The sequence below is a fragment of the Arabidopsis lyrata genome (assembly GCF_000004255.2).
Source record: "Arabidopsis lyrata subsp. lyrata unplaced genomic scaffold ARALYscaffold_8, whole genome shotgun sequence".
Taxonomy (NCBI): Eukaryota; Viridiplantae; Streptophyta; class Magnoliopsida; order Brassicales; family Brassicaceae; genus Arabidopsis; species Arabidopsis lyrata.
In genome coordinates, this window is record NW_003302548.1 from 740,184 (window position 1) to 760,111 (window position 19,928).

General features: G+C 32.9%; 3 protein-coding genes and 1 long non-coding RNA gene across 5 annotated transcripts; 1 reads left to right on the top strand and 3 right to left on the bottom strand.

The window, feature by feature from the left end:
• Positions 1-934: 934 nt before the first annotated feature.
• Positions 935-3,241, bottom strand: LOC9299468. Its single transcript, XR_002331753.1, has 4 exons — positions 2,915-3,241; positions 2,758-2,816; positions 2,177-2,640; positions 935-1,640 (listed from the first exon to the last, which is right to left on the bottom strand). It is a non-coding gene; the product is annotated as an uncharacterized LOC9299468 (long non-coding RNA).
• Positions 3,242-4,670: 1,429 nt separating this feature from the next.
• On the top strand, positions 4,671-8,195 carry LOC9301240 (ubiquitin carboxyl-terminal hydrolase 21). The gene is made up of 9 exons (XM_002863346.2): positions 4,671-5,406; positions 5,499-5,619; positions 5,708-5,818; positions 5,913-6,085; positions 6,191-6,520; positions 6,599-6,721; positions 6,839-7,403; positions 7,610-7,681; positions 7,801-8,195. The coding sequence occupies exons 1-9, from the start codon at positions 4,987-4,989 to the stop codon at positions 8,058-8,060; spliced, it is 2,175 nt and encodes a 724-aa protein (XP_002863392.1). The 5' UTR covers positions 4,671-4,986; the 3' UTR covers positions 8,061-8,195.
• A 24-nt stretch (positions 8,196-8,219) lies between these two features.
• LOC9299469 (glycine-rich cell wall structural protein 1.8) lies at positions 8,220-9,419 on the bottom strand. The gene has a single exon (XM_021012683.1). The coding sequence runs from the start codon at positions 9,371-9,373 to the stop codon at positions 8,381-8,383; it is 993 nt and encodes a 330-aa protein (XP_020868342.1). The 5' UTR covers positions 9,374-9,419; the 3' UTR covers positions 8,220-8,380.
• A 3,530-nt stretch (positions 9,420-12,949) lies between these two features.
• LOC9301241 (putative gamma-glutamylcyclotransferase At3g02910) lies at positions 12,950-14,213 on the bottom strand. 2 transcript variants are annotated; one of them, XM_021016257.1, is made up of 2 exons: positions 13,646-14,213; positions 12,950-13,264 (listed from the first exon to the last, which is right to left on the bottom strand). In XM_021016257.1, the coding sequence occupies exons 1-2, from the start codon at positions 14,043-14,045 to the stop codon at positions 13,209-13,211; spliced, it is 456 nt and encodes a 151-aa protein (XP_020871916.1). In that variant the 5' UTR covers positions 14,046-14,213; the 3' UTR covers positions 12,950-13,208. The 2 variants fall into 2 exon arrangements, with proteins under 2 accessions (XP_020871916.1, XP_002865167.1); XM_002865121.2 differs by lacking the exon at positions 12,950-13,264 and having other exon boundaries at positions 13,391-14,204.
• Positions 14,214-19,928: the final 5,715 nt, after the last annotated feature.

Genomic DNA, 19,928 nt, shown 5'->3' on the forward strand with positions numbered 1-19,928 from the left:
ACTGTGAGTTTTGCAGATTAATATATATGTTGTTAAAATAACAAATATATTTTAAATTTTTTATTAATGTTTCTTTCCTTAGCTAAATTATGCATATTATTCTTTTCATTGTTTAATCATAATTAATTTGATTTTTGGACTAAAAATAAAAATTTGAGATACATCTCTAAAAGGGATATGCTATTGCTGCATAATTTGTTTTGAATACAAAATATATATTTAGTTTACAATATTTCGTGCAATATTTTAGGGATTTATTTAAGGAAGATTCGGTTGAAAAAAAACGCAAAATAATTTGGAAATTAATATGTACAATGCATTGTTTAGATATTTCCGAAACTTGCTCTAAACGAAGGCCATGATGATACTTATTTTAAATTTATTATTATTTGAGTTTATTTCATAGTAAATATAAATATTTGTTAATATCTAATATCGTTTTTCAAAAATTGTGAAATAAAATTTTGTTTTATATTTCAAAATTTATGAAAATATTATAACAAAACTAAATCTTTAAATTTGTATTTGATTTTCTTATGAAATTTCAAATTCAATATTAAAATCCTCCATTGATAAATCTTTTAAGGCATAGTATTTTGAATTAAAATGATACTAATTTCTTTTTTTTTGATATAGAATAGTCTATTAGGATTGGTTTATATAAAATTTTAGTTGGATATCAAATCTTAGTTTTTCAATTCTCATTGGTTAAAAAATTTTTAGAAATTAATTTCAAATTTTCGTCCATAATTAATAAGAGAGAGAAAATTAGTTTATTTTTTTGGAAATTAATAATTATTTTAAAGAATTTAACTATTTTGTATTTAAATATATTAATCTACTTAACATTTTTGAAGTACAAATTTGCTCAAAGCCAATCGGGTCGGGTTTTTTAAAAGATTTTGACCCGATTAGATTTTTTGACCCGACTCACTGGCCAATCAAAACTCTCGGATTCTTTTAAATGCGACTTTCCAAAAAAAAAATCAACTAATTCGACTAAATATCCTCTTAATTACATTCCTAATCTAACAAATCCTAACAATGGAATCTCTTCCACAAATTTTGACTATTATTATGTATAATCTATTTTGGTAAGATTTTTTCTACAAAAATAAACAACAATAATTACAACATTAATTATACGATTATAACAACTAAACATGGAATCCTAACAATATACTTTAATTTCTGACGATTTGTTTATCTCATTGTATCCCATTTATATGCTAAATATATTCTACAAATCTATTCAGTTTCCTAATAAAATTGAACAATATAATGTCTACATTCAATATACACAACATCAACTGGAAATGTCTAATAAATCAAACTATTTGTTCTTAATTTTGACGAAATATCTATAAAGCATATTCTATATATTATTGAATCAAAGATTTGTAAAGATATTCTATACTTTCTCAACACGAATTTCTTAAATTCTCTAACCTAAACGCCAAGAGACTATGACATCTATAAATATGTTTTCGCTAACAGAGAATTACACATCAGCACAAAGTTTACCTTTTAACACGATAAGAGAAGCATTTCCAGAAATCAATGGTTGCTTCATTTTCCAATCTCAGAGATTTGACATTTGAGACCTTACAAAGCCGCATGGTGCGTCCAAGTTTAAGAACCTGCATTCATGGACAATATACTGTCAAAAAAGGGAGACACTTGATATGGTCTAGACTGATGAGAAAGTAAGTTTCCATGTACTAAGATTTGATTCTAAACCTTTTTCTTATCAACTAACTTGATATGTTGCATGTCTTAGGAAGCAAAGTGTTTTCTGGTCGAATTTAAGAATATAGAGGTAAGAGTTCGTATATCCTACTCTTTCAAACATTCTAAATGTTCTTAATAAGTAAGAAATCTTAACTTGATGACCAGCTTTAATGCTGGTAGAAAAATATTTTTATCTACCACGTTTAATAGTTTCCAGTGGATGAAAATCTTTATATTCCAGAGGTGGAAGAATTCAAAACAATGTAAGCATCTGGACTAGAGGTTTGACTTATTTGTATCTCCAATTAAACTAATTTAGTTTGTCTCTTGATTCTAATTTGCAGGCTCCAAAGCAAAAAACTATCAGGAAGACTGATTGAAAAAAAAGAAATCAAAGAGAGAAGATCAAAAACGGTAGATAAAACGAAAAAATCGAGAAAGAAACCTTTTAGGAATGATTGATGATGATACGAGAAGCCATTGTTGTGCAATCGGAGCTGCTTTAGCCGATCCCAATTCGCAACTGCAAATGAAAACAAAAATGGTAGGAATTTCGTTAGGGTTTTTCTCCTTCCTTTCCCTTAGATATCTTCTTGTCGAAGAGTGGACTGTTTTGTTTGTAACATTGTTGACATGGCTTGCATTGAACCCAAGTTAGGTCACTTCCCGTGTCAGCGATGGCAAGGACTTTCGACGGAGGAGTACCGATTGAGATACTCATGAAGTATTCGCCGCCATTTGAGATCAACCCGGATTGGAGGTCGGTTTTGGTATTGAAACGGCGAGAGCGTGAGATTGAGCGGAGGAAAGCAGCGTTGAGACCGTCAGAGACGGTGTGGTGAGGGTTGTAAAGTGGAGAATGAGGAGAGTCACTGTGGATTAGCTCAACGGTTAGGTTTTCCCTGTTAGCTGAAGAAGTGGAAGCGAAGAAGATGGTTTTTGATTATGGAATTGTCGAATTATCCTCAATTCAATTTTGAAACAGTAAATCTGTGGATGTAAGATATGATCCGATCTAGAACTCACCAATCGTTGAAGAAAAACAGAAAATCGCAGTCTACAAGTGAAGGATCACTTCGAAGAAGCTGGGATTCAATGATGAACACGACCGAGAGAAAGAGTCAAAGAGACGAAGATAATTTGTTTGATTGATTATGTTTTTAGAATTGACAAAATGCCTTACATGTACCAGATTGTGTCGTCTCAACATATTGTACCAACACCATTTTATACTGCCGGTTAAATCGCCTCCAACGAACTCTCCGCCACCGTCAAAGCTAGCGTCTTCCTCCATCTCTCTCTCGGAAATAACCATTAAAAAACAAGGGACATGACGATTGCCAAACGCATCGTTTAGTATTTGTTGGGCTACGCTTTGTGATTTACATGGGCCACTTCCCACTTTCCCATTTCTATTGTAAATACTAAATACAAGATTTGCATATTAAAAATCCTATATATTCATTTCTATGGTAAATGCAAATCGAAAAACCCTATATATTCACTTCAACTGACATTCCAACTTCAATAAGGTTTTTTTTTATTTATTTTTAATTATTTAAAAATTATAATTAAAATGTGGCATAATATTATTATTAAAATATTTATATATATAGTTATAATTTTATAATATGTTTTAATATCGGTGGTATATTATTTTTACGGGTTGGTCAAAAAATACATACTAATTTAAAAATATATATATATTATGGAAACCATTTGAAAGCAAACTTTTAAATTGAGTCGAATTATATGTCTTTTAAATAAAAATATTATTAAAAAAAATAATAAAATGATGTTTAATTTCACAGGACGGGATTATATGGTGGGACGGGTTTGGGTCGATATTAATAGGAGACAATATACCACGGGTGAAATCTTAGAAATAATAAATCAAAATACAATTATACAATCTTAAACACAAAACAAAACAAATACAATTTAAAATTTTTATTTTTTAGTTACAGCATATATAATCTGCGGTGTACAATAAAAAATATTCTATATAACAAATTTATCAGTTTATAAATAGATAAAAAAATCATATAATTAACCCGCGGTGTACCGCGGGTCATATCCTAGTTTTGTGATTACTATTGTACTCTTAATGAAGTTATTTAAAAACACTAAAAATCAATGGCATCTTTTGTAATATTTTACCCTTTATAAGGTTGTTTAATATGTAGTGATTCCCAATTAATAATATAGATGTTAGATTTATTTTAATTTTTAAAAATTGATTATGGGCATTTACTGTAAAAGAGTCAAAAAGTGTTTTAGATGAAAGTAGAATATATACTTCTGTGGAAACTTAAAGAAATTTGAGCAAAGTTTGGAAACCTATATTATAAAAGAGATGAAAACGTTATATTTGGGCAACTATAAAAAGAAAATTTTACTTCTTTTGGGATCTATTAATACGTTCAATTTGGGAAACTATATATATATATATATATATATATAAAGATATAGAAATGTTAGAAAAGTTTATTTCCATCATTTCTAATAAAGAAATTAATTAATCTAGCTTTTAGAAACAAACTAACAAAAATATGATGTGGCATTCAGTAACTAGATAAATTTACAAAAAATATTGTTTGGAAAAAATTAAATTTATCTAGATTTCAGGAAAAAATTGTAAAAGTAACTGTATAAAACTTTTTTGTTAACAGAAAGAAAAGCAATACATTAAATTTCAGTAAATTAATTAAACAAATTAACAATCAACTTTGCGTTTTCCCTATTTGTTCCTTCCTCCTTCAACTATTTAACGAAAAAAAAACTTATAATCATAGATTAAAAATCAAATTATAAAATCTGGTTTTGTCAATTAAACTTGTTTAAAAAAGAAATAAAATAATTTGGTCAAAGAGTCTCTGAGAAGCCGAATCCAATTGCGAACCATGGTTGAGTTAACCACTTAACCTAATCAAAGTCTAATTACGCTTATTTTATCTATCTTTGAAAAGGTCAAAAGAAACCCTAAATCCCCAAAAAAATGGCGGCTTGATTTTCCCTCCCAATTCAAACCTTCTTCTCCACTCCAATTCTCATCTTCCCTCCAAATCGAATCGATTCGCTCTCAGATTTCGAAAATTTCACAACTTTTTTGGAGCGAAACTCAAAATTTTCTTCTTTCATTAGTCACAGATCGATTTACGAGATGCAGAATTCTCCCAAAAACTAAACCCTAGCGTTCCACTTCTTCTCTTTTCCTTCAATTCTTCAGAAAATCCGATCTGGGTTTCGTTGTTAATGGCGGAATTTAGTGACCCACCACCTTCAAATCTCTCTTCTTCTCCTAAATTAGCTAAACCCAACCAAACCCTAGATGAGTCCACACCAACCGCTCCAATTCGAGACCTTGTTACTCACTCGCTCTCTCTTTCGTCACCGATTCGCCAGATTCAACCTTCTTCTCCGGCGAACGCAGATGAGTCTTCCTCTTCTCCGTCAGATAAAACCCTAACTACACCACCAGCTCAGATTTCGCCTGTTAGCAACAACAATTTTCTCCAAATCACGAGTACGTCAGATTCGTATCTTTATCGTCCACCAAGGAGATACATAGAGAATAGTGACGGTCAAAGCGACGACGATGACCTTAATAAGATCGAGCCAACAAAACCACTTCAGCTCTCATGGTGGTATCCGAGAATTGAACCCACCGGTGTTGTATGTTTCTCTTTGTCCCTTTTATCTGATTTTGTTTTTGGTATCAAATTTAGCTTTATATCCAAAATGATGTTTAATACAAATTTTTTCAGGGTGCTGGATTGTATAATTCAGGCAACACTTGTTTCATAGCTTCTGTGTTGCAATGCTTCACTCACACTGTGCCTCTTATTGAGAGTCTTCGTTCATACATGTACCAAAACCCTTGCAACTGTAAGATGATTGCTTTACGATGTTTTGCTTTGAGTTGGTGCCTTGTTTTGTTCATGGTCTTAATCTTTTAGTTCCGTTGGGTTTTCAGGTGGCAATGAGAAGTTCTGTGTTATGCAAGCTCTTCGAGATCATATCGAGCTTGCTCTGAGGTCTTCAGGACATGGAATAAACATTGATAGATTTCGTGATAACCTGACTCGTATCCTTTTTCGATTGTTTTTTTGTTTATACGTGTCTATAATTTTGTGTTTCTGTTTCTTCATATGAATGATTTTATCCTTAACCCATCACAGATTTTTCATCTGATTTTATGATAAACCACCAAGAAGATGCACACGAGTTTCTACAGTCGTTTTTAGATAAGCTAGAGAGATGTTGTTTAGATCCTAAGAATGAGCCTGGCTCTATCTTATCTCAAGATATGAACATTGTTGACAATGTCTTTGGTGGCGGTCTCATGAGTACGGTAAGAAATCGTTATTACATTGCCATACTATTAATCTAGTGTTGAAGCAGTTTTCATATATGTATAATGACTCTTGGAAATATGTTTGGTCTATTCCTTTTTCAGCTTTGTTGCTGCAATTGCAATTCTGTTTCCAACACATTTGAACCTTCTCTTGGATGGAGTCTGGAAATTGAAGATGTTGATAACCTCTGGAGTGCTCTAGAATCCTTTACACGTGTCGAAAAACTTGAGGACCAGTTAACATGTGATAACTGTAAGGAGAAAGTCACAAAGGAGAAGCAACTTAAGTTCGATCAGTTGCCGCCGGTTGCTACATTCCATCTTAAGAGATTCAAGAATGATGGAGTTACTATGGAGAAGATCTTCGAGCATGTTGAGTTCCCTTTGGAGCTGGATTTGCTCCCTTTCATGAGCAGTAACCAAAATCCTGAGGTATGTGAAAATTTCAGACCTTTTTGTTTTGTAAATCTTGAGACTTTTGAGTCTTAATAACCAATTTTGTATCTTCAGGTTTCCACAAAATATCATCTTTACGCCTTTGTGGAGCATATTGGGATTGGAGCAACTTTTGGTCATTACTCCACTTATGTGAGATCAGCTCCTGAGACATGGCATAATTTTGATGACTCCAAGGTAATATAATATAGTCTCTTAGTCGGTGATTTCATTTCATTTGTGTGGATTAGTCCTCCCTGAAGGGCTTCAATAAATTTTAACTTTCTTTATGTTTTTTTTTGGAAACTCTGGCAGGTCACCAGAATCAGCGAAGACAGAGTTCTATCCCGTCCTGCGTATATATTATTTTATGCAAGAGAAGGAACTCGTTGGTTTTCCAGTACTTTTGAACAGTTGAAGGCAGTGTTTGAAGCTACTCCGTTACATTTTTCACCAAACTCAGTGCTTGAAAACAGTTATGATAGTGTTGGTAATTCTAACAAAGACTGCAACGACTCGGGGGGAGTGTCGATCCCTGATGGAAAGTGGTCAGATTTTTGCTGTCATGAGCCAAAAGAAGAAGTGTTCCATTCAGCCGAGTCTAACAACAGTGAAGATTCTTCAGCCATGATTGATGCTCTCGAGTCACCTGAGGCTGATGAATCTGAGAAACCTTTTGTTGAAACCTCTCAACAGAGAGAACCTGAGTCATGTCCAGCTGGAAACAAAGCTAACATTGATGAATCTGAGAAGCCATTTGCTGAGACCTCTCAACAGAAAGAACCTGAGCCAAGTCCAGCTGCTGACAGAGCTAGCATTGATGCCCCTCATGTCCCTCTGCTCAAGGTTCAGAATCAAGACATATCTCCAAAACGCAAAGGTACTATCTCGTACTATGTATTTTTAATAGCTTATCTGTGCAGAATACTAAGAAAGATAAGAGATTCTGATAGATTCAGATAAAGTATTGTCCTTTAGTTATCTGGTTACAAGAAGAATCAATCTGAACTAGAACCTATAACAAACTAGAGTGTATTGATCTATCAACAAAGCCCTTATACAGTGTATGTGTAACTCTATGTACAGCTGGTGAGAGAGCTACGCTTGGTGGACCGAAGCGCAAGGTTCAAAAAACAAATTCCCATCCGAAACGCCAAGGTACCATGTGTTTTGATAGCTTTAGTCTCAATTATAGTAAAAATGTGGGAGAGTTTTATGTATTTAAGTGGCGAGAATACGAAAGATCCTAAGTCTGAGTGTGTATGATTCTGTAACAGGAAGCTTTCAGATTCAACGTGCGCATTTGAAAACTAAGAACCAAGAGGAAACTCGTAGAACAAAGCGGGCGGCCTATAGAAGCAATGTTGCTGATTCTGCTCCAGATCCTAAGTACATAATTCATGCTTATTCATATCTCAACAGGGTCCAGACACCTCGCGCTCGAATGCTTGCTAATGCTTTGGCTGGTTCTCCGACCAAGAAAAGGAAAATCTCAACAGGGCCCAGACACATGAAAAGATCAACTATTAAACTTTGAAGAGTTAGCTATTAGAAAATGAAAAGTTGTTCCTTTGGTTTTTGTGTTTGGGGTTTTCTTGTGAATACAACTCTGATCAATTTTGTTTTGAGACTCCAACCAAAAATTCTTAAGGTTATATATAACATTGCTCTATAGATTATGCTTTCGATGATAAAATGACAAGACAATAAAATATTCAATTATTAGGAAAATACAACACAACATTCAATAATAATGGATACAAAATGTTTAGAAATAGGCATTTAAATTTGTATACCCCTCCACAGATTATCTTTTATTTTTCAGCGTTTCTTTTGGCTGATCTTAAGTTGGTTTCTTCATGGGGCATAGCCTCCACCGCCGCCGTGACCGCCACCACCACCGTGACCTCCGCCTGAACCACCTCCATGTTCACCACCATAACCACCGCCTCCTCCTTCTCCTCCTCCACCGCCACCACCATATCCTCCTGCTGCACCTCCTCCATAACCACCTCCTTCACCAGCACCACTTCCATATCCACCTCCATGTGCTCCTCCTCCGCCGTAAGCTCCTCCTCCTCCACTTCCTCCACCGCCACCACCTCCATAGCCTCCAGCACCACCGTGAGACCCTCCACCACCAGCTCCTCCTCCTTCACCGCCTCCGTAAGCACCACCATGAGCCCCTCCTGCTGATCCTCCACCTCCTCCTCCTCCATGACCACCGCCGCCTCCGTAAGCTCCACTTCCATACTCACTTCCACCGGCGCCACCACCTTCACCAGCTCCGTTTCCATAACCACTAGCATGCTCTCCTCCAGCACCGTAAGCTGATCCTCCACCGCCTCCGCTACCACCACCTCCACCACCAGCATGACCACCAATTACACCACCAGCTCCTTCACCACCGCCACTTCCATAACCACTAGCTCCTCCTCCGCCGCCATATGCAGCTCCACCACCACCACCACTACCTCCACCACCACCACCAGCATGACCACCATAACCACTAGCCGCTCCACCATAACCACCACCTCCTCCTTCTCCTCCTCCACTAGCATAACCACCGGAAGAAGCAGCTCCACCACCGCCTCCACCATGCCCACCACCACCACCACTAGCATACCCTTCAGCACCTCCATATCCACCACCAGCTCCTTCTCCACTACCACCACCATAAGCACCACCACTCACTCCTCCTGCACCGCCACCACCACCATGTCCTGCACCGCCACCACCACCATGACCGGCAGCTTCTCCGTAGTGCAAAAGATTACGGCTTGTGGCGTAGCAAATGCTAACACCGAGTATAAGAAAAAAGACGGTTGAGAAAGCTTTGAGAGAAACCATTGTGTTTGAATTTGATGAATAAAAATGGAAAGGCTCAGTGAGGTATTTATAGTAATTGGGGTTTGGTATGTTAAGCCGCGTCCACTGTAAAAAAGAGTGGTTGAATATTCACATGCTTACGACCAAAAGTGCAGATTTACTGTCCCTACCATTACTCCTAATTTTGGTTTCAATCTCTTAGTTCTTCTTTAATTCTTAGTTATACTATAGCAATCTCCAATGACTAGCTCTGGTCAAATCTCAATCGTCAAAAACAAGGTCCGCTCACAAATATTATGGCCTTGTATAATATTTAAAATTTAGACTCTATATATAATTTATTTTTATTTTATGTATATAATTGGATGAATTAAGTAGAGGGAACTATATACCTAAGAAAAAAAAATGTGACTTATATTGTAAAGAGTTTAAGTCTTGTGTATATAATAAATTCAAAGAGAAAACATACAAAGAGCTACATCTATACTAAAGGCAATGGAGAAGGAGAAGGAAACAATGTTTTGACACGCCCTCTCTCAAGATGTGCGGTCGCGGGTCGGAAGTGAGTCCAATAATCTTGGAACAGCTAGAGGAAAGGAATGAGTCCGGACTTAGGTAGATGTTTTGTAACATTTTCTGCTAGTTGATCTACGTACGTACATGACGTGAGTGACATAGTTAATAGTTTGTTCGGGAATGGACCAGTTCGCAAATAAAGTGATAATAGACCGCAACGTGGTTCATGGAAGATAGACTTGACAGATGGATTCATGGATATGTGGGCGTCCTGATGTTGATATTTTATGTTATGTAGACGTCTATTTTATCAAGTGATGTCCTAATAGAACTAAGTCTTAAACTAACCTCCATCTAATATAATAAACGTCTACACGAAAAAATGTTGCAGAAAAAAAGTTGTATGCCCTTATAAAAACTAAATGAATGATAAAAATGTTCAAGAAAATGTCGTTGCTATTTTGAATTTTCTTTAATAACATCATCTATTTGGCCACTGGTGTAATTACTCTAAATATCTTAACAAAAAAAGATTTGGACCCTAGCTAAAATATACATAAATTTGCTTAATTCTATTACGGATCTTGGGCGAATGCACATGTGAGCACTTCCTCTAGAACGACGATATAGTATGAACTATACGTCTAGAGTAGTTTTATACTTTTGGTAACCATTCTATATAAGTCTTTAACTAACCACAATTAGTTTGGTTTTTAGCACTATAAGTATATGAAGAAAGAATATTGTTATTAATTAATATACATTGTTTTTGTTGTTAAAAATTGATTGAAGAGTCGTTAGAATACCATTAACAAGTCACAATATCGAGAAGTATAGTGTTTGAGTATTCCTTTTGACTTGTTTCCTCCATTACTCAGCTTAGCTTCTAATAACAACCCATTTAATTATTTCCAAACCAAACCCTCTTTTCTTTATTCTTTTACCTCTACCTAAAAATCTTGTTTTGCATTGTCATAAAACTAAACTTTCACTTCTTTTACATGAAATGTGAATTTTGACAAAAACAATCAACAAACATGTTTTAAAACTAAATTACTCAATTCAATAGTTTGAATAAGAAGACTGTCTAATATACTCAAATAAAACAAAATTAATCGATTTAATCCACAAAAGTTAATATAGATATATTTAAATTAGGGTTATGAATAACAAGTCACAATCTCTTGAATTACGGTCTTGAGTAATTCCCTCACCAAATCTTCAAACAACCCTATTATATATCCAAAACCAAATGATTTTTTTTCCTTTATTCTTTTAGCTTTTAATGTCTTGCATTGTTATACAGCTAGGCTCTTATTTTGTTCTACATGATACACATGACATATGCATGACTAATCAAGATTTTTTGGAACTTTCAGTAATTTAGCAAAACTGCTTTCAAATAGATTATTGTGTCGAAATTCAATACCAAATAGACTATTTTTTTTTTTAATATTGGAATGTGAATATAATATAAAATGAAGACTTGAGGTTTATATAGCTAAAACTATCTTGATTATGTAAATACATTAATTCACGTATAGAAGAATGCAGAAACCTATATAAATCTTTAATTATTAGAAAAAAATGCCATATATAAATCCAATAAAAACGCATGCATTAAGAAGAACCTAAATATTTCTAATACCATTTTCCAATGAGAGCTTACTTCTAGAAGATGAAATCAAATCAAGATTATTTTAAGGCACGAAACTTTGGTACAAAAACATTTGTATAGAAAATAAAAAGGATTTTGGTAAGAAAGTACTAGTAACAAATAAAAACACTTAATAATGGGTGTCTTGCGTCGTAGCATTGCCACTAAGAAGACCAATCAAGATTTCGAGTCTTTGGTGCTGTCCAGCCAACGACCACTTCTCTACTTATTATGCCGTAGAGAATACACTGGAATAAAATAATAAATACAAAAATAAGTCAATACATTATGCATTATTTCTAAATAGCATTCAAAAATGCTATCCAAATTTTATGAAATTGACTTTAAATCATTGATCAAATAACCTCATATGTTCCATAAGAATCTTTCAGTTAATCCAATCAAATATATACTAAAATGTCACTAGACTAAACACAAGTTTCGATTCATTTCACTATTCTCATGGGGTTTAAGTTTAGTGTTATGTGTTCGATCAATAACAAAGTTTTGTGTCTACGAATTTCACAAATAATTCATTGGAGAAAAGTGAGTAAACACATTGACAAATGAAGAGCTCAAGCTTTTGGCATTGTCAAAAGGATAAGCACCCAATTTACCCATAATTGGTTCCAGCAAAATACAAATTTGTTCCATCGAGTGAGAGAAATAGAGGAAGGTAATGATGATATATACAATATGTACAAACACATACATATAAATGGGTATATGTAGAGTTTTATACACAAAACACAAAGTGGGAGATCACATGGAATAAAGAAAACACCGTCGTTGTTGAAGAATGGCGTGAAGAAGAAGTAGTAGGACCAGTACTAGTACCATAGTGCTCTCCTTCTTTCACATATCTTCCACGCGTCCCCAAAAAAGCGTAATCACTTAAGTTTTGTCAATCGGATCATAGATCCCACACAATGTCCGATCCTATTGAGTTGATGATCAAGAATGTATGTTCGTTTATATCATCAAGTACAATGTACATGTTTAATAGTTTAAATTTCATAGAGTAACAGTTTAAAACATCGCGGTTACTATCAATTATCCTAATCATAACATTTTTGATTAAGTTCTGTCACAAACTTGTTCCTCGTGATCGAACCTTGTGGATACTAGTTCAGTAATTAGTTTGATATATATTGGATCCGATACTTATTTCGGAATTATGTTCGATTTTGATATAATTTTGTGTATGTAGTTAATTTACAAAATGTCAAAAATGTGATAGGTTTGATGGTTTAGTCCGGTCCGTCTGATCCATCTAGTCCATAATAGGTATCGACCTAACGAACCGAGCTTAACCCGAACAAATTTAAAACATACTTAAGATCGTCCACGACGATCTTTAGCTCATTTCTGACTCTTGAAGTATCTAAATTAAATCTTTAATTGGGGGATTTGGAATATTGCAGTTTTGTACATAAGAGTCTTATCGAGATTGCAATAATTCTAGGACAAAGCGATTGGTCCCTCACTGACAATGGAGATCACATAGTCTGACAACAACAACAAAAAGTCCACTAGTAGAAATTTGGTTTCACTCACACATGACACCCTCCAAAAAAAAGAAAGATTGGATCTATGGAAAAAGAATCACTTTGCCTACTTCTTCTCCTACCACCACTTCATAAACAGTAATATGTTACTGCACCACTCACTCTTCATCAATCTCTAATTGTAAACACAGATTCTGACACATGTCATGTAAAATAGTCGAAACACTTCACCTGAATAAAGCTTTCGTAATATAAATCACATAAAAGTTTAAAATCTGGTTGTAGTAAATGGTATTAACACGTGAAAACTTAGTGGAAATAACATTTTCAACACCTGAAAACTTGAAACTTGGTAAATAGTCAAAATGTTCACAAAATGACTACTAAATCATCAAACCAATCGATCATTACACAATTATAGATCTTTATTACAAAGCATAGCATCAAAGATCAAATTTTGAACATACCCATTGAATCAAATTAGTAATCAATCATTACTAGAAGACACAAAAGCTTCAATTTCATCAAGAACAGAGCTAAACCTTGGTCTATCTTTAACCCTAACATACAAAACGCCATCGTTTTCACCAAATTCACACATACCACATTTACCTTTCTTCTCCCACAATCTCTCACCAAATCCACAATGAGCAAAATAAGCCTCAGCCAAAACGACGCCGTTTGGTTCTTCTTCTTCATCTTCATCAATAACTTCAATTGGTAATCTCTCGTAGTGATTCACTCTGATCCCTTCCAATTCATCAAGACGTACAAGCCCATGTTTTGAAACCGAATAAAGCTCACCTCGGATCTTTTGACCCGACCCGGATTTGTTGATTAAGTAAGGAATCCCGTAGAGACCCGTAACGAGCGGGTACTGTAACCGGGTCGTGCGTTGGCCGATGTAAACGGCGTCGTTTGTTGAGATCAGATCTTCTAAAAGGAAATGGTTTCGATGGTTTCTTTTTAACGTTCCGTACACGAAGATGAGGTTCTTGTGTGATCCTCCCATGGCGGCGAGTTTTCTTGAAGTTCTTGGTGACTCGGGATGATTATAACTCGGAGGCCGACTCAGAAGAGAAAAAAGATGCCTTTTTAATCTTCCTTGCTTATTATGGGCTTTTGATTAACATCTATTGGGCCTTTAGGCTTTACGTGATTCAAAATGGTTTTTAATAAATGGGCCGAAATCACTAGACTTTTGTTTTTCTATTAGCTAAGAGACAAATACAAAAAAAAAAGTATGAACAAAAATAAAGTAAACAAAAACACGATGCTTAAAAATGAAGGTTTCGACTCGGTATTCGTTTCGATTCGATTCGAAAAATTCGAATATCTGTAAAATTTTGGAGCAAAGCAAATAGGAAAATGTAGTATTCGTAAAACCGGAGCAAATATCAAATATTTTTTTTTTTAAAGTCGGATATCCGCTTCGATCCGTATTTATATATATATATATATATATATATATATATATATATATATATATATATATTGGTTAATTTTTTATGATATATATGCATATCATAATATAATTTTGGCTTGTATTTGTAAACTCAGTTTTTTTATCCTTTGGACCTATGTTTGTGACACAATTTAATAGTTTTTATTAGTGAAATAGAATTTATTGAAGAAAAAAAATCAATATCCCTTAAAAATAAGAAGTTGGTATCATGCGACGATTTCTCTTTCCCAAATTTTATCTTATTCTTTGTAATTTTACATGCGAGCGCTTAACTTTTTAGGTTTTAATAGGTGCAGAAGTATCGAAGCGGATATCCGCAAATATCACAAAAAAATCCGGATATTCGTTTTTTCGAATATCCGGAAATTTTCGGATCAAAGCAAATCACAAAATCAAGTATTCGGTTGAGACGAATCGAATAACAAATATCCCAAATTTTTCGGATATCCGCTTCGTGCCCAGGCCTAATTCAGATTAGTAATGTCTGATCTCTTATTGTCTTAAACACTTTTTGTAATTTGTCTTCTAGTAAAACTTAATAATATCTGTTCGATAAATGTGGGGCTTTAGTTAAAGGATGGTGTGACACACTAACTACACCAATGAGTTCAAATATCTTTTGTGGTCTTTTTAAACAGAATAGTTAAGAGGTCGGCCAAATTTGTTTGGAGTTTTGACAAATGATTAATTATTTTAATATAGTATATCCTAGTGTTCGAAGAAACAGTACCACCATTTTCTCCTTAATCACACACGTGTATGTTTTCTTTTCAAAAAGTAATATATACAATATACTACTCGAAGCAAACCCAATATCTACAACTTATACTATACATAAATCCATAATCTTTTAGAAAAAATAATCAAAGGAAGAACAAACAGAATTTTGTTTGTTTTACTATAATTTAAATTTGAATATGCACTTTCCTAAATATATAATTAGACATTAATATTTATAAGTCAATCCGTTTTTATCTTCCGGTTACTAGAGTAAAACGTAGAAATAAGTTATTAGCTTGAATAACAAATTCTATTTAAATGAAATATATCAATAAATCCTTTACTAAATTTTCTTTTGGCCACCTATTTATAAAGGCATAAACACATCAAACACCCCTAAAACGAGTTCATAGCGGCACAAAGAATTGATTTGGCGTTTCAACACACATTTTATTTAAAGACGACAAAGAAACGTTTAGCTGAATTTTGGAAAAAAAAAAACCCTACCTTATACACCACTCTCTGTGTTTTAAATTATCTTTGCGCAGAAAGAAAAAACATGCCGTGCAAAAAACGATGTGATTCGTACACAAGACTTGAGAAATGTGAATGGTGTAAGTCAACAGTTGACCCAATAAAAACAGTACTTAACGGTCAATGCATTCAAAGCCGCAAATAGCAACACCAATACCATACACAATGCCGGTTCTATTAACCGGTTGGTTTGCTTCATCTTATAGTTTCACTAAATTTTGGAAAAATCTATCATTAATTGATTAATGTAGAAAATTACATTGATTTGATGCGGCATTTATCTAACTCCAAGCCCATTTCTTCGGTTCATTGTATGGTTATATTATATTGAAATGAAACTTTTGTGGAGCCAATAATTTGGATTGGTTCCATAAGGTAATAAAACAAAATAATACAAAAGTGTGTGGATATTTCTGGGTCAGATATGGCGTGCCGTGTCTCATTGCTTCACTTTATATCAAATTTTCAATATTATTGTTATTGGATCATATATATAGATTTTTCTATAAGGCAGTCAATTTCTCGATGATATTTTTGTTAACATAGGATACAGAAGCATGAAATATCTTTCAACCGTCGTACCATAAAGAATAAAAACAAGAGATATAATTCTCCATTTATATGTGGGATGTGCCTTTAGTCAAATGGTTAAGTCCATTTAACTCCGTCTTCTCTACCGAAGTTCGACTCCAGTAAGTTGCGTTACCCCGCGTAGTAGAGATTGGCTATGGATCGGGCCTTGTAGATCCAAAGATGTAAAAAAAAAAAAAAAAAAAAAAAAATTCTCCATTTATATGTATCATATCAGATTATGTTTATGGCCTTTTGAATCTAAAGACATAGTTTATGGTGTTATTTTATGAGATAAGAACGTTTACTTGTCATTGGGCAAATAAATGATTCTAAGTATGTATAAATGCATGTTTCATGGAGGTTTAATTAACTACGCAATTAACGTGATATTTAATCACCATCAACTAATAAAGAACCTGAATATGTATCTAGTTTAGTTAAAAAAAAAAGAATATGTATCTAGTGATTATGGTGCTTATATATTTATTTGTATTAACCACTTTTTTTTAATTTATGAAGTATTTTTTCTTAAAGTTGATTTTAATTCTTTAATTTCAACTTTCTTTAATTTTGAAATTTAAAATTGTATCCTATTTTCTTAATCAATGTTTTCAGTTTGGCTTGGTTTGGTTGCAACCTACAAAATTAGTTTTTTTTAGCAAGAATATTAAATTGTCTACCTATAAAATTTGATTGCAACATACAAAACTAGTTATTAAAATTGTATTCCATTAATGACGGTATTAGTTTAAAACCGAACTTACCTTTCAGGTGATGCATGTTGGAATAGTTAGTATTGACTTTGCAAACTTAATTTTCCTAATTAATGAATTAAATTGAAACATCAACAATAATCAAACACTAAAACACAAAAGGGCATTGTGTAATCTTTAAACCTAGATTTGTGCAGTATCTCCTCCTGATTTTATTAAATCAATGAAAAAAACATATATGGATTAGGTTTAGTTCTCCAAATTAAGAAGCTTATCTCTCTTTGTAGCTCTACGTACGATGCATACAACATCGGTCATTTGTTTACATCACATTCTTTCCAACTCATACTTATAAATAAGCATATAATAAAAATTATCAAATATGCATTTTTATGTAGAAAAGTATAAATGATGTAATAGCGATTAACTTTTAAAAAGATAGCTTTGCATCACTGTCACATTGTGTGAGAGGTTAGGTTACTGGAACTAAAAATATAATACCATATTTTTTTTGTTACAGTTATGATTTTATCATGGAGTATTTAGTATGGTGCACAAAAAAAAAAAAAAAAAAAAAATCATGGAGTATTTAGTAATCTATAGATATAATCAACTAACAATATAATATTATACGATCTTTTACATAATTAGCTATTGATTTTCAAAATAAAATAATTTATAAAAAAAATCGGAAAAGAAAGATCAAATCAAAACGTGAAGTTTGACGATGATACTAATTCATCGAAGAAACGTATATTGGTCAATATTATTTTGCGCCACTGTCAAATTGTGATTCGTCTGGCAATAATTTTCTCTTCCCACTAAAGAATTAAAGATAACTTTTGATCTATCATTTCGACTAAATTCATAAAATTCTGAAAATATGTAGTTTATGAACTTTCTAAGCAATAAATTTATATAGTTGTTGGAGATAAATTTTACCCACTCTGTATTCGAATAGTTGTCGTTTTAACTATAATTACGCTTATTAAGAAAAAGTTAAAAATAATTATTTTAACCTCATCCTAAACAACAATTTAGTCTTGGTAATTTAGACTGAGTAATTGTGATCAATTAATTGAGGTTAATTTAGGAAGTCTTATGCAAAAGTTGTATTGGAATGTCAAAACGTCAACTAATTAAAAAAAAAAAAGTGTAGAAAGACAAGTATTCGAATACAAAAGGAGTAGCTATTAGTATTTACCAAGTGTTTTTCAGATTAGATTGTTCAGCTTAATTTCTTTCGAACAAAACATTGCACTGTTGTTACAAAAGTTATTTTTTCTTTGAATTTAATTTAAATTACATTAAAAAAAATCTTAGCTATAAGAAATCAGCATAACACGTGGCAATCATGCGATTCAAATGAGTATTCGAAGAAGACATTTTCTAAGTCTTTAAAAAGCGGTCTTCCGCATTAGTCTATTTACTCTATTAAGATAAATACACAATCGAACAAATGCATAAAGGATTGGATCATATCGTGTGCATAGATAATTATATTGACAACAAGACATAACGAGTACACTTTTCGAAAAAGAAATACACATATGAACATCATTATCATGATCCAATTACACTCCCACTCGATTCTCACTCTCTTTGCGGACAAACATTACTTAGGACCGGGAGATAGTGAAACCTCTCATAAACACACAAACACTTGTGTATAACACATGCGTAGTCTTATGTATTTGCTATACTTTCTAACATCTTTCTAGACTTTTCTATGATTAGAACATCGGATGATATTTGGGAAACACCCCAAATATTTTCTAAATTGAAGGTTTTTTTCTTCTTTATAACCAAGTTCATCTATTTTTCACTTTCTAAATCCCAAATTGGTGATATTTAAATTCAGTATAATTCGGTGCAATTTTTATAAACTCGAAAAAATAGAAAATTGTTTAAACCAACCTGAATAAACCGACCGACTGAATGCTTGGACTTAATCCCAACTATAGACTTTCCACGTAATAGCTAATCCTAAAGTATATGCACGAAACAATAGTATCTTGATTTTATGAGAATTTATTGTTATAGCGAATGATAAAAACGTAGTAGGGATTGGCTATGGATCGGGCCTTGTCGATCCAAAGATGTCAAAAAAAAAAAAAAAACGTAGTTTTTCAATAAAACGCGAAAATCTAGTTCTTATAAATTAAAGGCTTTTTCAAAGTTTTATTTTAACATGTTGTCAAGTATAGCACTATCATATTCCAAAATTAAAAACATGAAAATTTGTTGATATTGTGAATGATAAAAAATAGCAAATGTTATATTTTCAAAAAAGTAAAAACAGAAATAATTAACTGGTACACTTTTAACCATAAAATCAATAAATTGGTACACATTAATCATCTTTCTGATAATTATGTTATGATTTGGAAAATCCAATTTTAAAAATAAAAATAGCACCTGATGAAGAAACAAAGAAACATGTAACGGAATTGAGGATAGATATGAGATGTGCAAATTGCAATAATGGAGCAAGACCTTTCTCAACACAATAAATCATCTTTAAAAAAATATATATATATATATATATATATCACAACTTTTGAGCAACGGAAATAGTTATCAAACTCTCACAACCAATAAATGTGATGACTATATAACACTTTAAATATATATATTTTGGGAAAATAAAAAATCCAAAAAAGGAATAAAATTTGACGAAATTGATTAATATTTTTGGTGGAAAAAAAAGAGTAAAATAGTAGTAAGAGAGAGAGATAAGACCAAAGAAGGACAGAAAGATATTTTTAAAATAACAAAAGAAAAGGAAATAATCAAATCAAATTAGAAAATTCCAAGAGGGTTCCTTGAACCCAACGCTTCTTAGGTTCGGGACTTTAGGTTCGGAATTAGGTTCGGAAATATTATACAT

What these genes read in the sequence shown, in the direction of transcription:
- LOC9299469 (XM_021012683.1), bottom strand. Translation starts at nt 9,373, where the DNA reads ATGGTTTCTCTCAAAGCTTTCTCAACCGTCTTTTTTCTTATACTCGGT.
- LOC9301240 (XM_002863346.2), top strand. Translation starts at nt 4,987, where the DNA reads ATGGCGGAATTTAGTGACCCACCACCTTCAAATCTCTCTTCTTCTCCT. An exon ending in GTGGCGGTCTCATGAGTACG is followed by an intron (nt 6,086 to 6,190) that starts GTAAGAAATCGT and finishes TTCCTTTTTCAG; the next exon opens with CTTTGTTGCTGCAATTGCAA. An exon ending in GCAGTAACCAAAATCCTGAG is followed by an intron (nt 6,521 to 6,598) that starts GTATGTGAAAAT and finishes TTGTATCTTCAG; the next exon opens with GTTTCCACAAAATATCATCT.
- LOC9301241 (XM_002865121.2), bottom strand. Translation starts at nt 14,045, where the DNA reads ATGGGAGGATCACACAAGAACCTCATCTTCGTGTACGGAACGTTAAAA.